The following is a 13,248-nucleotide window of genomic DNA, read 5'->3' as shown; positions in this document are numbered from 1 at the left end:
GATAATACCTCTTGCTAGCATTATTATTATTATTATTATTATTATTATTATTATTATTATTATTCTTTATAGAATTTATATACCTCTCTATATCCGGAGGTTTTGATATGGAACACAGAGAGTTGTGTCTGTCTCTGTGTGGTACAGAGAACCTGACTTGTGTGTTTGGAAAGTTGCCTTGTGTGCAAAGGTAGGAGTCACATCAGTTGTGCCACTGGTCCTGCCCGCTGCGTTATGTAGACCCCAGGAAGTGGCTCTGAAGGGTGTGTCCCTCTGGCTAAAATAAGGTTCCCCACCTCAGGTTGTCCCAAGATAACAGGGCTGGGGAACACACACAAAGACACCCCAACCTGAAAACTGCTGCTGCCAAATGTTCAGGTGGGCCCTTGTATATATACAAGGCAGTGATTTCCATCATGTGTTCCATTCAGGTGAGCGAAGAACTGATCCGTGTGGCCATCCTCTGGCATGAGATGTGGCACGAGGGGCTGGAGGAGGCATCGCGTCTCTATTTTGGAGAGAGGAACGTCAAAGGGATGTTTGAAGTGCTGGAGCCCCTTCATGCCATGATGGAGCGTGGGCCTCAGACTCTTAAGGAAACTTCCTTCAACCAGGTATGAAAATGAGAGTTGAGGACTGCCAACATCTGCTGCAATTCCAAGTCCAGGTCCACAAAGCAAGAATTGTGAGTGGTTCACATTAGGAACGTTTTAATCCTGAAATGAGCAGCCTCACTAAATAAGCTCACACGTGGCTACTCCAGGTGTTTTGGATGCTACAACACCATCAGCCCTGACCATTGACCCTGCTGGCTGGTCCCAGCAAAACCTGCAATACACAAACAACTAATCACAAGGTGTTTCAGCCTCTTTGCTTCATGGGTCGGTCTTTTGGAAGTAGCAAGTTATAAGAACTTGGCCAAGATTGAAGCTTAGGGGAAAGAAAGAAAAACAAAAAACCCTATATGTTGAGGCCGATTTGCCCACCTTTTCTGAAGAAATTTAGCACAATTGAGTACTATGTGGCAGTACAACCCCTCAGCAGTCTCCGCAGTAGTCAGCAACCATAGAGTGATGGGGTCATTTTTCTCCTTGCTCGGCAGGCTTACGGCAGAGATCTGATGGAGGCCCAGGAATGGTGCAGGAAATACATGAAATCAGGAAATGTGAAGGACCTCACCCAAGCCTGGGATCTCTATTATCACGTGTTCAGGCGCATCTCTAAGCAGCTGCCACAGGTAGACTGAGAGGCACAGGGTTTTTCCCCTTGGGGGTAGGGGTGGGATCTACCATTGGCAACCATTCAACAGGCACTTCAAACTGCCTGTATTAAAATGCCATACTTTTGTCTACCCGCTTTGCCTTTTTGCTGGCAGCTGACCTCCTTGGAGCTCCAGTACGTCTCGCCCAAACTCCTGATGTGCCGAGATTTGGAGCTAGCAGTCCCAGGGACATACGACCCTAACCAGCAAGTCATCCGCATCCAGTCTATTGCACCATCGTTGCAAGTCATCACGTCCAAACAGAGGCCAAGGAAATTAACCTTAATGGGTAAGAAATTGACTTTTTTTTTCAGTGGGTGAAGAAGCACACATACCTTCTTCCCAGCTTTAGTTTCAAGTCTCTCTGTCTGTTTTTCTCTCTGGTGTTCTGATGATCACTGATTTAGAGGGGGAAGGATGGGAGGGGGAATAGATGTACTCATAAACTGTACAATTCATGGGTTTATCAGTAGCCAAAGTAGCTAAAGAAGGGGTGAAGAACTTCCGGTCCTGGGACCAAATGCAGTCTTCCAGCCTCTTGGGACTCTCCCCAGGTGACCCTCACCTGCCTACTTTCCCCAAGTATTTTTGCTGACTGGGGATGCGGGTGGCACTGTGGGTTAAACCACAGAGACTAGGACTTGCCGATCAGAAGGTCGGCGGTTTGAATCCCTGCAACGGGGTGAGCTTCCATTGCTCGGTCCCTGCTCCTGCCAACCTAGCAGTTCGAAAGCACGTCCAAGTGCAAGTAGATAAATAGGTACCGCTCTGGCAGGAAGGTAAATGGTGTTTCCGTGCACTGCTCTGGTTCGCCAGAAGCGGCTTAGTCATGCTGGCCACATGACCCGGAAGCTGTACGCTGGCTCACTCGGCCAGTAAAGCAAGATGAGCGCCACAACCCCAGAGTCGGCCACAACTGGACCTAATGGTCAAGGGTCCCTTTACCTTTTAATGTGCCCGTGAGCTCCAGTAATGCCTTTTGCTAACATGGGTAGACAGAGATGGTTGTGTGAGTTTGTGTAGAAACCAGCCTACTGTACACTATTCAAGGTAAAAAAATGCATTCATTGCTCCACCCACTTTTGCCTCTGGCCCCTCCTACCACTGGGATATGGCCCCTCCAGAGGGTTGGCCAGAAGGGGTGTGTGAGGCCTCTGTCAGTTTCCACCCAGTATGCAGAAGTGGTTGATGTCTTCGTCCCCAAAACATTTTAAAGCTTTTTCCTCTGTTACGCTTGCTGATGATCACGTATCCATCCAAAGTGCCCTGGTTTTTCTCTGATGTGTGGGCAACTTGTTCTTAATCATTGTTCATTAAGTGTCTGTTTACTTTTTATCATGTATATATAAAAAAAGTGCAGCTGGCTTATGCGTGATAAGACAGGCAAATTGTTATGGATGCTTTAGTTGAGATTCCTGCATTTCAGGGGGTTGGACAAGATGACCCTTGGGGTTCCTTCAAGCTCTGTGATTCCTTGAGGCAAGCCTGCTAGCACTTTTTGAACTGACCAGAAGTAGCTTAACAAGAGCAGAATGATTTGAGTTTTTGTTTGACCAGAAGAATACTGAAAGAAATGGAATGGAAAGCAATGTCATGCAAGACATGGTACAAGAGAAAGAGAGCACAAAACTTTTATTTTATTTCATGAAATGTATATACTATTTGATTGTTGAGGGAGAGAAACCCTCAATTTGACTAGGGGGCATATTCATACCCAGCTCCCTCCAAACCTTCATCTGAGTTTACACAACTTAAGAAACCTTCTCCTTTTCCCACACAGGTAGCAACGGGCACGAATTCGTCTTCCTTCTGAAGGGCCATGAAGATCTGCGTCAGGATGAAAGAGTGATGCAGCTTTTTGGCCTTGTGAACACTCTGCTAGCCAACGACCCAACATCCCTACGTAAAAATCTCAGGTGTGTTGCAGGAAACCCGGTTGTTGGAATGAATGTATTTTCAATAAAGCTGGGGCAGGCAATTTTTTCAAAAGTTGAATATCCTTCTCCCTCTGCTTCCAGCATCCAAAGATATGCAGTTATTCCACTTTCTACAAACTCGGGGCTTATTGGCTGGGTGCCCCACTGTGACACTCTGCACGCACTCATCCGAGACTACCGAGAAAAGAAGAAGATTCTGCTCAACATTGAACACCGCATCATGCTGAGGGTAAGGCTGGGCCTGCAATAGAAGATTCTAAGTTCTTCACAGGGGGGAAGAGTTATGGTTGCCTTTGGAGCTCTTACGTAGAAAAGAACCATAGCTCAGTGGTAAAGCACATGTTTTAATCCTTGACAACCCATGTTAGGTCTATAAGAGACTTCAGACTGAAACCATGGAGAACTGCTGCCAGTCAGTGTAGACATTACAGAGCTGGATGGACCCAATGGTCTAGCTTGGTATACAGCAGCTTCTTAGGTTCCATTCCTGTAAAAATGTATCTTCTTGTGTCTCCTTGAGAAACATGGTAGCTTTTAAATGTTGTCTTTCTCCGGTTATTTTCAGATGGCTCCTGATTACGATCACCTCACTTTGATGCAGAAGGTGGAGGTGTTTGAACATGCTGTTAATAATACAGCCGGGGATGATCTCGCCAAGCTTCTTTGGCTGAAGAGTCCCAGCTCAGAGGTACAACAGGCTCTGAATGCTTTCTGAAGTACTTCCAGACTTAGATCAGGCATACAGTGGTACCTCGCAAGACGAATGCCTCGCAAGACGAAAGAGTTTTCCGTTTTTTGAGTCGTTCCGCAAGACGAATTTCCCTATGGGCTTGCTTCGCAAGACGAAACGTCTTGCGAGTTCTTGCAAGTTTGTTTCCTTTTTTTTAAAGCCGCTAAGCCGTTAATAGCCGCTAAGCTGCTAATAGCCGTGCTTCGCAAGACGAAAAAACCGCAAGACGAAGAGACTCGCGGAACGGATTAATTTCGCCTTGCGAGGCACCACTGTATTTCAATCAGTGAATGAAGAATGATAGAATACAACTTCTAGTTATCAAAGTTGCTACTTTATATTCCCTAGCGCTAGATATTGCGTGTTCTGTGGTAGGTTGGGTCAATCTCAAACCATGGTTTGGAGAATTGGAAGCAAGTCTCAGGCTCACACACTCCAATTTTACTCCCTTTGCTTCCTGGTTTAAGCAAGCCAATGCTTACTGTGACATTTGCACTAGGTAAACTTTGGTTTGCACAACCCAGGAAATGAAGGGGGGGGTTAGAGCACAGGAAGGGTAATGAGAAGAAGGACAAATATGAGACTAGTTTCCAGCCCTCTAAACTGTCCAAGTCTGATAGAAAATACAAAGGCCTCAGATTTAAAAATATGTGCCAGGCAAAATCACTTTGAGCTTGCTGCTAGCAAAAAATAAAAAGTAACGCCTACCTACAACTTGAAGAACAAAAGCCACAGTCATAACAGCCACAACTTGTGTTTCTGTGAATAGAAAAGGCTGAACAGTGCCTGTTAACCTGACTGTGCATGAAATGTTCACAAACCTCATTGCAGGGAAGGACCTTTTATAGATGGTTGATGGTTCCGAGAGGAAAGGATCATCACGGTGGACAATTGAGATTCATACCTGTGTGGGTTTGGAAGGAATATATGGGGCGTGCAAATAGTTGTGCAAGAGAGCAGGGAAAGCTCTGACTGGAGTTCACTTTAGGTTGTATCCAACTAAGTCCTACTCAGAGTAGACCCAAGTTTGTCGTGTCCATTAATTTCTCTGAGTCTACCCTGGGCCTAGTCCATGGATTTTAAAATATCCAGCCCAATCTCCGGTTGGCATTCCCTTGCATAAATTTAACAGTTGCGGAATTTGTTCCTTAATGCTGCCCCATCTCAAACCATTTCTCTGGCAAATACGTTTCAAGCACGTCTATGATCCGTGTTCCTCTTTAGGTGTGGTTCGACAGAAGAACAAATTACACTCGGTCGTTAGCAGTGATGTCGATGGTTGGCTACATTTTAGGCCTTGGTGACAGGCAAGTGGAACTGAACTCTTTTTCCCTTGTAAAAAAAATCGCATTCAATAATCAAAGCAATCATTGCACCTGGAGCAGGAGAAGCAGGCAATGAAATCTCAGGCTACTAGATATGATGACTGTGTTCTCCCTCTACTTTCAAAGGCATTATGCCTCTGAATGCCAGTTGCTGGAAACTGCAGGTGGGCAGAGTCCTGTTGTGCTCAGGCCCTGCTTATGGGCTTCCCAGCAGAGGCATCTGGTTGGCCACTGTGAGACCAGGCTAGATGGGGCATTTGCTTGATCCAGCAGGCTCATCTTAAGTTCGTCTCCATGCCTTTGTCTCCTGGATCAGCTGCCAAAAAGTGGCTTGCAACTGTTTAAAACAGGGGGCCAGACCTGCAGCCCTCCACATGTTGTTGGGCTCCCCAACTCCCATCATCATTTGCAGGCTGGAGTTGAAATCTAACAACATTGGGAGATGGGGGCAGAGATTATTCACCCCTGGTTTAAAACAATCTCTCAAGGAATAACATGTGCCAACAAAATAAGTTGTTGTTTAGTCGTTTAGTCATGTCCGACTCTTCGTGACCCCATGGATCAGAGCACGCCAGGCACTTTTGTCTTCCACTGCCTCCCGCAGTTTGGTCAAACTCATGCTGGTAGCTTCACAAACACTATCCAACCATCCCGTTCTCTGTCGTCCCCTTCTCCTTCTTCCCTCCATCTTTCCCAACATCAGGGTCTTTTCCAGGGAGTCTTCTCTTCTCATGAGGTGGCCAAAGTATTGGAGCCACAGCTTCAGGATCTGCCCTTCCAGTGAGCACTCAGGGCTGATTTCCTTAAGAATGGATAGCTTTGATCTTCTTGCAGTCCATGGGACTCTCAAGAGTCTCCTCCAGCACCATAATTCAAAAGCATCAATTCTTCGGCAATCAGCCTTCTTTATGGTCCAGCTTTCACTTCCATGCATCACTACTGGGAAAACCATAGCTTTAACTATATGGACCTTTGTTGGCAAGGTGATACAAAATAAGTAAGAACTATCTAAAATCTGCCATGCAGGAGGGAGATGAAATAGTGATAAAACAGGGGAGGAACGTGCATTTACAGTGTTCTCGGGCCACAATCAAGGATGTGTTCTGACAGGACATAGAGGACCAAAGTAGTTGGTGAAGAATTGTTCACTAATTATTCATTGTTCTGTTGCTTCGACAGGCATCCCTCCAATCTTATGCTCGACAGGCTGAGTGGCAAGATTCTGCACATTGATTTTGGAGACTGTTTTGAGGTAACACGATTCCATTTTCAGAAAGCAGGATGGAAGTTGGAAGTGTGAAGGCACAGCGGGTGGGAAGGAAGGAAGCTGAGAAATGCACTGGGAGCCAAAACTGAAACAATATGGATGTTTTAATTTGCCCTTGAAAGCAGAGATCTGTGTGTGTTTTGCGGCAGGGCTAATAGCAGCTGCTGCAGGAATATCATAAAGATCTATGAAATGGCACGAGGAAAAAGACTGGACTTCTCTCTCCCACCCTCCTCTTTTCCTAGCATTGCTGCCCTGACCCTACTCAGGTGGGATGGAGGAAGCCCCAGTTAATTTAAGTTAAAATTAAATTGTCAGGGAATTCAGTTGCCGCTGCCCCCTGCACTAATTTCTTTTGGCCTTAAGAATCCTGCCCCATCAGTGTAATAATAATAATGATTTTATTATTTATATCCCACCCATCTGGCTGTGTTTCCCCAGCCACTCTGGGCAGCTTACAACATATGTCTTAATTTAATTGCCTTTCTTCCATCCTGGTTCTAGGTGGCGATGACCAGGGAAAAGTTCCCTGAGAAGATTCCTTTCAGGCTGACAAGGATGCTGACAAATGCCATGGAGGTAAGCAGGAGGAGAAATGCCTCTTAACTGTGGAGCTACAATATGACAAACATAAGGATGCCATCAAAAGGCGATAGACATTTCCCCTTCTTCTTCAACAGACAATTAGTTCAGTCGTTTGCTTTCATTTGGAGCCGGGATGGGGAGCCTGTGACTCTCATCCTGGACTACAGTTCCCATCATCTCTGACCACTGGCCATGCTGACTGGGGCTGATGGGAGTTCAGGGGTTCTAACACATGGAGGGCCACAGGTTCCCCATCCTTGGTTTGGAGGCTTATCAGGGGCTCTTGAACGAGAAGGGCCAGTCTTGTGCCAAGCTTTCCTGTTACTTACCTGCTATAGATTTTCCCTGTAATGTAAGGCTGCAGCAGAGTGTTGTGTATGTTTTCGGAAGCAAATCATAAATAAATGATTCCTCTCTTCTCTCTCCCCCTGCAGGTGACTGGCTTAGATGGAAACTACAGAATCACTTGCCACACTGTCATGGAAGTCTTGCGAGAACACAAAGACAGCGTCATGGCTGTGCTGGAAGCCTTTGTCTATGACCCCTTGCTGAACTGGAGGCTGATGGATAGTAAGTTTGCCTGGAGAATAAGAGAGAAGTGAGGCAGACGAAGACCAGTTTAGGTATCCAGTTGACCTGGCCAACTTGTCTTCTGAGCAGTGTGGCTTGCTGCTGACTGCCTGTGGTTGTGGAGCTACTGTGGAGGGAGAGTGGTGGCCTTCATGCCCTGGGATAAATAGTGGCAACTGGCTAGCTGCTGTAAGAGGCATAATGTTGAACTAGACAAACTGACTGGTCTGATCCACCTAGGTTGATCTTACGGAGGAAGTCTGTCCCCAGACTTAGTTGTCTGGAACAGCAGCTGAACAAATTAAGGCCCATAAGAAAAACCTGCAATGCATTGAACCTTTTTTTTTCTGTCTCTTTTGCAGCAAACACAAAAGGCAACAAGCGATCACGGACACGGACGGACTCCTACTCTGCTGGCCAGTCAGTAGGTGAGTATTGGCCCAAACAGTGCTTTTTGTTGTTGTCCTTTTGTGCGGGATATCCTTCATTTAGATAGCGCCAGAATAGTTTCCCTTTCCCTAATTAAACTGCAACAAGAAGGGAGCTTGGTGGGCCCAGGATTCCATGGCCAAAGCCCTTCTGGTTTCTGAAATGGGGCATTGAACAGTTTTCTCTTTCCCCCTTCCTCATGGGAAATATGCTTAAACTCAGGAAGGGGTGGGGAGATGAGAGCACCAGGCAGGTGCTAAAACAGAGGCTGCTTTGTTGCACCTAAGTGTGCTGCAGTGAAGCAGCTTTTCAGCTAAGGCTGATGAAATTCCCACAATCCAAACTAGTTAGCCCCTATAAAGCTGCTGGGTGGCAGAGGTGGGGAACCTTTTTTAACCCAAAGGCAGTGTTTCCTTGAGGGGGAAACCTTCCAGGAGCCATTTTTTGGTAGTGGATGGGGCAACAGTCAGTGACTCTTAACTTTTGTACCAGCAGGGATAGTGAGGGGCGGAGAAGCTTGGGAGGGGCTGTATTTGGCCCCCAGGTCAGAGATTTCCCTATCTTGCTCTATGGGAACACAGTGGCCAGTAAGCAAAGCCCAGCTCTTACCAACAGCCTTTGGTAAAACCTATTTGGTGTTTCGCAACTTTCTGACTAGTTGCAGGACCTTAGCCAGACCTAGCAGAGTACACGCAGAATCCACGGAAGCAATCGGCGACTTGGCTGCAGACAGGATAGATGAAGCAGGAACCAGGAACTTGTAGTTAGGTGTTTATTATATACAGTGGACTACTTAGAGGAATAGAACACGGATCTTTTGCTAGCTCTCTCTGACACAACTCTCAACTCCCACACTGAACTACTGAACTTCTGAACTCACGAACTAACACATTCCAGTTAGTAGGCCATTAATTATCACATCCTTGAGAGAGCTTGACCAATCAGGAAGCTGTCTCCATGCCTCTGTTATCACCAGGCAGACTTACTCATTCAGATTGCCTTTTGGCTGTCTGCCAAACCTTATTTGACTCTGTGTGAGTAGCTGCACGTACACAGTTTCCCAACACATCCAGCATCCTAAAGTGAGGCAGCTCCAAGCAGCAAAGTCATGGAAGGAATTGCATATTTGTCTTTTGGTCTGATCATCCCTCCCTCCTTCCCTCTTAGAAATGCTGGACAGTGTGGAGCTGGGTGAAACGGCCCACAAGAAAGCTGGGACCACGGTGCCTGAATCCATCCATTCCTTCAGTAAGTTTGGACTCCTTGAGGGAGGAGCACTTGGGTCTTCTGTTCTGCTGCTGTTGGTGTTAAGGGCCCGAAATGTGGACTCCAAACTGCCTCTGATGGGGTAGAGTGGGCATAAAAAGAGCCCTGCTGAATCAAGGCCTAAAGGTCCATCTAGTCCAGCTTCCCATCTCCCAACCAGACGCCTTCCAAGGAGCCTGTAAGCAAGGCACGAAGGCTGCAGTTCTCCCCCACTGGATCTTCACAGCACCAAGTTTGTTCAGAGCTAACCTGCCTCTGAAATTTTATTTCCATTTTTTTAAAAAAAATTAAAGCAATGTCTTATTTAATAACCATTGCATAGGCCTGTCCTCTGAATTTTTCTACACTTCTTTTTTCAGATCCATCTAAGCTAGTGGTCATCTCAACACCTTGGGGCAGCCAGTTCCTAATTCCGTTTATGAAAAACATCCTGTGTCTGCCACTCATTGGTTTTCAATGTGTGACCCAAAGTCCCAGTATCAGGAGAGAGGCCAAATATTCCTGTCACTCATAATACTATAGACCCCGTCATATTCTCCTTTCAGTCATATTTCCCTCCCCCATTAAACTGTGAAGCCCCAAGTGCTATAACTTTTTTATTACAGGGCAGGTTCACCAACCTCTGATCAGTTTAGTTCTCTGAAGAAGGGGGTGGCCAGAACTGTACAAAAAAATACCTGTAACTCGCTTGATTCTCCCTTCCAATCAGTGTCGGGCCGAGGGTTTTATGCCACCGCTACACATTTAGGTTTCAGGTCTTAAGGTTATCCCTTTCTCTTTTGTGTTTTTGCCTTTTAGTAGGGGACGGTCTTGTGAAACCAGAGGCTCTAAATAAAAAGGCTATACAGATTATCAACAGGGTCCGTGATAAACTCACTGGTAAGTAATGCCATATTCTGCAAAACACAAAAGATGAATATAAACACTTATATTATATTTGAATCCAGGTGCTTTGTTGGTGCTTATTACTTACCTATTTATTTAGATAGAATCATAACTGTGTGTGGATGGTGCTGTAGCTTACAGTCTTAAAATTCAGTGCAACTGTGTAGGGGAGATGAAGGAAGTGGGGGGCAAGATGCTGAATCATGGGATGGAGGAGGGCCACTAAACTGAAGCAGAGTCCCTTTCCTCTCGGAAGAAAAAGAAAAGCCACTTATTGGGAGGAGGAAAAACTCATAGAGAATCCACTGTAGATGCTTATATACTTTATTTGGGTTGCTGCCAAGGTTAGTCCTACTCAGAGTAGACCCTTGAAACTAATGGATCTAAGTTAGTCATGAGCATTAATTTCAGTGGGTTTGCTGTGAGGAGGACTTAGTTGGATATGACCCTTTGTCTTTATCGAGTGTGGGGAACCTTTGCCCCTCCTGATTTCCCTGAACTGCAACCCATCGGCCCCAGCAAGCAGGGCCAGGGGTCCTGGGAGTTGTAGTTTAGTGAGATCAGGAGGGCCAAAGGGTTTTCCTCACACCTGGTCCTAACTACAGTATACACCATTCCACCTGTTTCTTTTGTATTTGGTTTTGTTCCAGAGCAACAGAAATGCGCAGGTGAGCTTGCGACACTCCTAATTGTTCTCTCTTTCTCTTTCTTGCTGCAAAGGACGGGACTTCTCTCACGACGAAACACTGGATGTGCCCACACAAGTAGAACTTCTAATTAAGCAGGCTACCTCCCACGAGAACCTTTGCCAGTGCTACATCGGATGGTAAGTTTTGTAACTTCACAAACTTCACTCTTTCCTCATGAGATGCCCTAAGTAGGAAGCAAACAGAATGACTGGTTTGTTCACCTTACTAGCCAAGGAGGCTCAAGGAGCAGTGTTGGGAAGGAGAGGCAATTTCCATTCAATAGCAACAGAAGTAATCAGCAAAAGAATAATCAGGCACTCCTTTCAAGCCCTTATCTGTTCCATACCTGATATAAACAGAAAAATCCAGGTCCTTGTCCCAATCAGCTTATAGTCCAAAATGCTGGCAGCTGACAAATCATCTATAGGATGGGGTATTAGGTGTCCTGAGGTTCAGATAATAATCTGTTCCGGATGTGGACTCTTATGTCTTACTTCTGCATGCTTGTTTCTTCTTTGTAATATGAAGCAACTCCAGTGGTGTCGTGGTTGGAGTGTCAGACCAGGGTTCAAATCCCTGCTCAAGTGTGAAACTCACTGAGTGGACTTGGGCCAGTCAGTCTTTCAGCCTAACCTACCTTACAGGGTTGTTGTGAGGATAAAATGGAGAGGAAGACAGTAGTATATGCCACCTTGAACTCCTTAGAGAAAAGGTGGGATATACAGTGGTACCTCGGGTTAAGTACTTAATTCGTTCCGGAGGTCCATTCTTAAGCTGAAACTGTTCTTAACCTGAAGCACCACTTTAGCTAATGGGGCCTCCTGCGGCCACTGGGCCGCCAGAGCACAATTTCTGTTCTCATCCTGAAGCAAAGTTCTTAACCTGAGGTAATATTTCTGGGTTAGCGGAGTCTGTAACCCGAAGCATATGTAACCTGAAGCGTATGTAACCCGAGGTACCACTGTAAATGCAACAAGCAGACACACAAACCTGGTGTCAGGGGTGGAGTGGGTGGGCATGCCTAGCCCAAAACCTGCGGGCCAAGTTTGGCCCGCAGAGCCAAGGTTCCCCACCCCTGTTGTATGGGACATCCTGGCCAAATCATGAGCCAGTCTATCACATTTGTCCCTTTCTTCCCTTAGGTGCCCTTTTTGGTAACAGAAGACACATGATGGAACATCCTTAGCCTTTCCTTCTCAAGGCTTCTCCGCTCCCAGCATGTTTCTTCTCAGAAGCTGAGAGGGGAACAAGGACTGTGTGGGCAGGGTGAGAATTGCCTTTCATCAAATACTTTGAACTGTAAATGAGAACTGTATATTAAAAGTTTGTTTTGAGCTGATTTGCAACTGCTGATGCGCGCTGGGCAGTAATGAAACACGACAGAGTTTCCAGAGTGCTTTAAAAAGGAACTGATACTGACCAGACGTTGACTAATGTGGTCACTGGGGGATGACTTGGCAAGAAAAAAATTAGGAGCGAGACTGTATTTTCAAGATACAGTAACGTGGCCAAGCAGTAGTGAATTCACTTCCATGACCCAAGTGACCTTGATCAGGTTTTGGAAAGGCACAGAGGCCTCTTTAGAACTGCAGCCTGTTGCTCGTTGCTTGACATTGCCCCAAGCAGATTGTGACTGACACTTGTGTTGGAAAACACAGTTGTAAGCATGTTTCTGGCTAAATGTGCATGGAAGAGCCCAAAGAAATCACGAGAGACTCTGTAAGAGCTGAACATCATAATTGGGTTGGGGATTGCAAGAGACAAGCTTGTGCCTCTGGGAAGTCTTCCATACTCGCACAGAGCAAAGAGAGAAATGGGGGTGGGGGGAGCATTAATGTTGAGCATAAAGCCAGTGATGACGGGCCTGGAAGGGTATAAAAATGGATGCTTGGAAAGCCTGGAGTGAACCCATGATGTCATGACTTCATTAATGAAACAAATATAAAGTAAAATGCACAAAGAAGTGTACTGATATTTAGATGCCATGTTGTAGTTGGATAATTTTTGTGCCAATAAAAAGTACACCAAACTGTGTGAATGTTTTCATCCATGACTGCATGACCCGGGACAGTGGGGAGCAAATGAGCAGGGAAACATTCCTATGCCAGTTCACATATTGTAATGAAAAGGGACAGTGCAGTCCTTGCAGAGAGGGAATGGATCACCTTGGTTTCACTTTCAGATCCGTCCATTGAAAACACATGGGCATATTGCCCCCAGTGATGAAACTTACACCACCAGATGGGAAACCTAGATGGTCTCCAAACTTGTCTCCTTCACCTGGGGTGCAATGTTCACGTAGTT

General features: G+C 45.9%; 1 protein-coding gene across 4 annotated transcripts in view; it reads left to right on the top strand.

Annotated features, from left to right (window-relative positions):
- Positions 1 to 12,982, top strand: part of MTOR (mechanistic target of rapamycin kinase) — a 100,039-nt gene extending 87,057 nt beyond the window's left edge. For all 4 annotated transcript variants that reach the window (XM_083512640.1, XM_083512638.1, XM_083512639.1 and 1 more), the window contains 15 exons: positions 432 to 614; positions 1,103 to 1,237; positions 1,376 to 1,550; positions 3,042 to 3,177; positions 3,280 to 3,427; positions 3,764 to 3,886; positions 5,153 to 5,235; positions 6,433 to 6,505; positions 7,025 to 7,099; positions 7,540 to 7,675; positions 8,038 to 8,103; positions 9,272 to 9,352; positions 10,169 to 10,249; positions 10,976 to 11,081; positions 12,087 to 12,982. In XM_083512640.1, the coding sequence (XP_083368766.1) occupies positions 432 to 614; positions 1,103 to 1,237; positions 1,376 to 1,550; positions 3,042 to 3,177; positions 3,280 to 3,427; positions 3,764 to 3,886; positions 5,153 to 5,235; positions 6,433 to 6,505; positions 7,025 to 7,099; positions 7,540 to 7,675; positions 8,038 to 8,103; positions 9,272 to 9,352; positions 10,169 to 10,249; positions 10,976 to 11,081; positions 12,087 to 12,102 (1,617 nt within the window). In that variant the 3' untranslated portion in view covers positions 12,103 to 12,982. The remainder of the gene's footprint in view (positions 1 to 431; positions 615 to 1,102; positions 1,238 to 1,375; positions 1,551 to 3,041; positions 3,178 to 3,279; positions 3,428 to 3,763; positions 3,887 to 5,152; positions 5,236 to 6,432; positions 6,506 to 7,024; positions 7,100 to 7,539; positions 7,676 to 8,037; positions 8,104 to 9,271; positions 9,353 to 10,168; positions 10,250 to 10,975; positions 11,082 to 12,086) is intronic.
- Positions 12,983 to 13,248: the final 266 nt, after the last annotated feature.

The sequence above is a fragment of the Podarcis liolepis genome (genome assembly GCF_965112155.1).
Source record: "Podarcis liolepis genome assembly, chromosome: 7".
In the NCBI taxonomy this organism is placed as follows: domain Eukaryota; kingdom Metazoa; phylum Chordata; class Lepidosauria; order Squamata; family Lacertidae; genus Podarcis; species Podarcis liolepis.
This window is presented reverse-complemented; position numbering and strand designations above follow the sequence as displayed.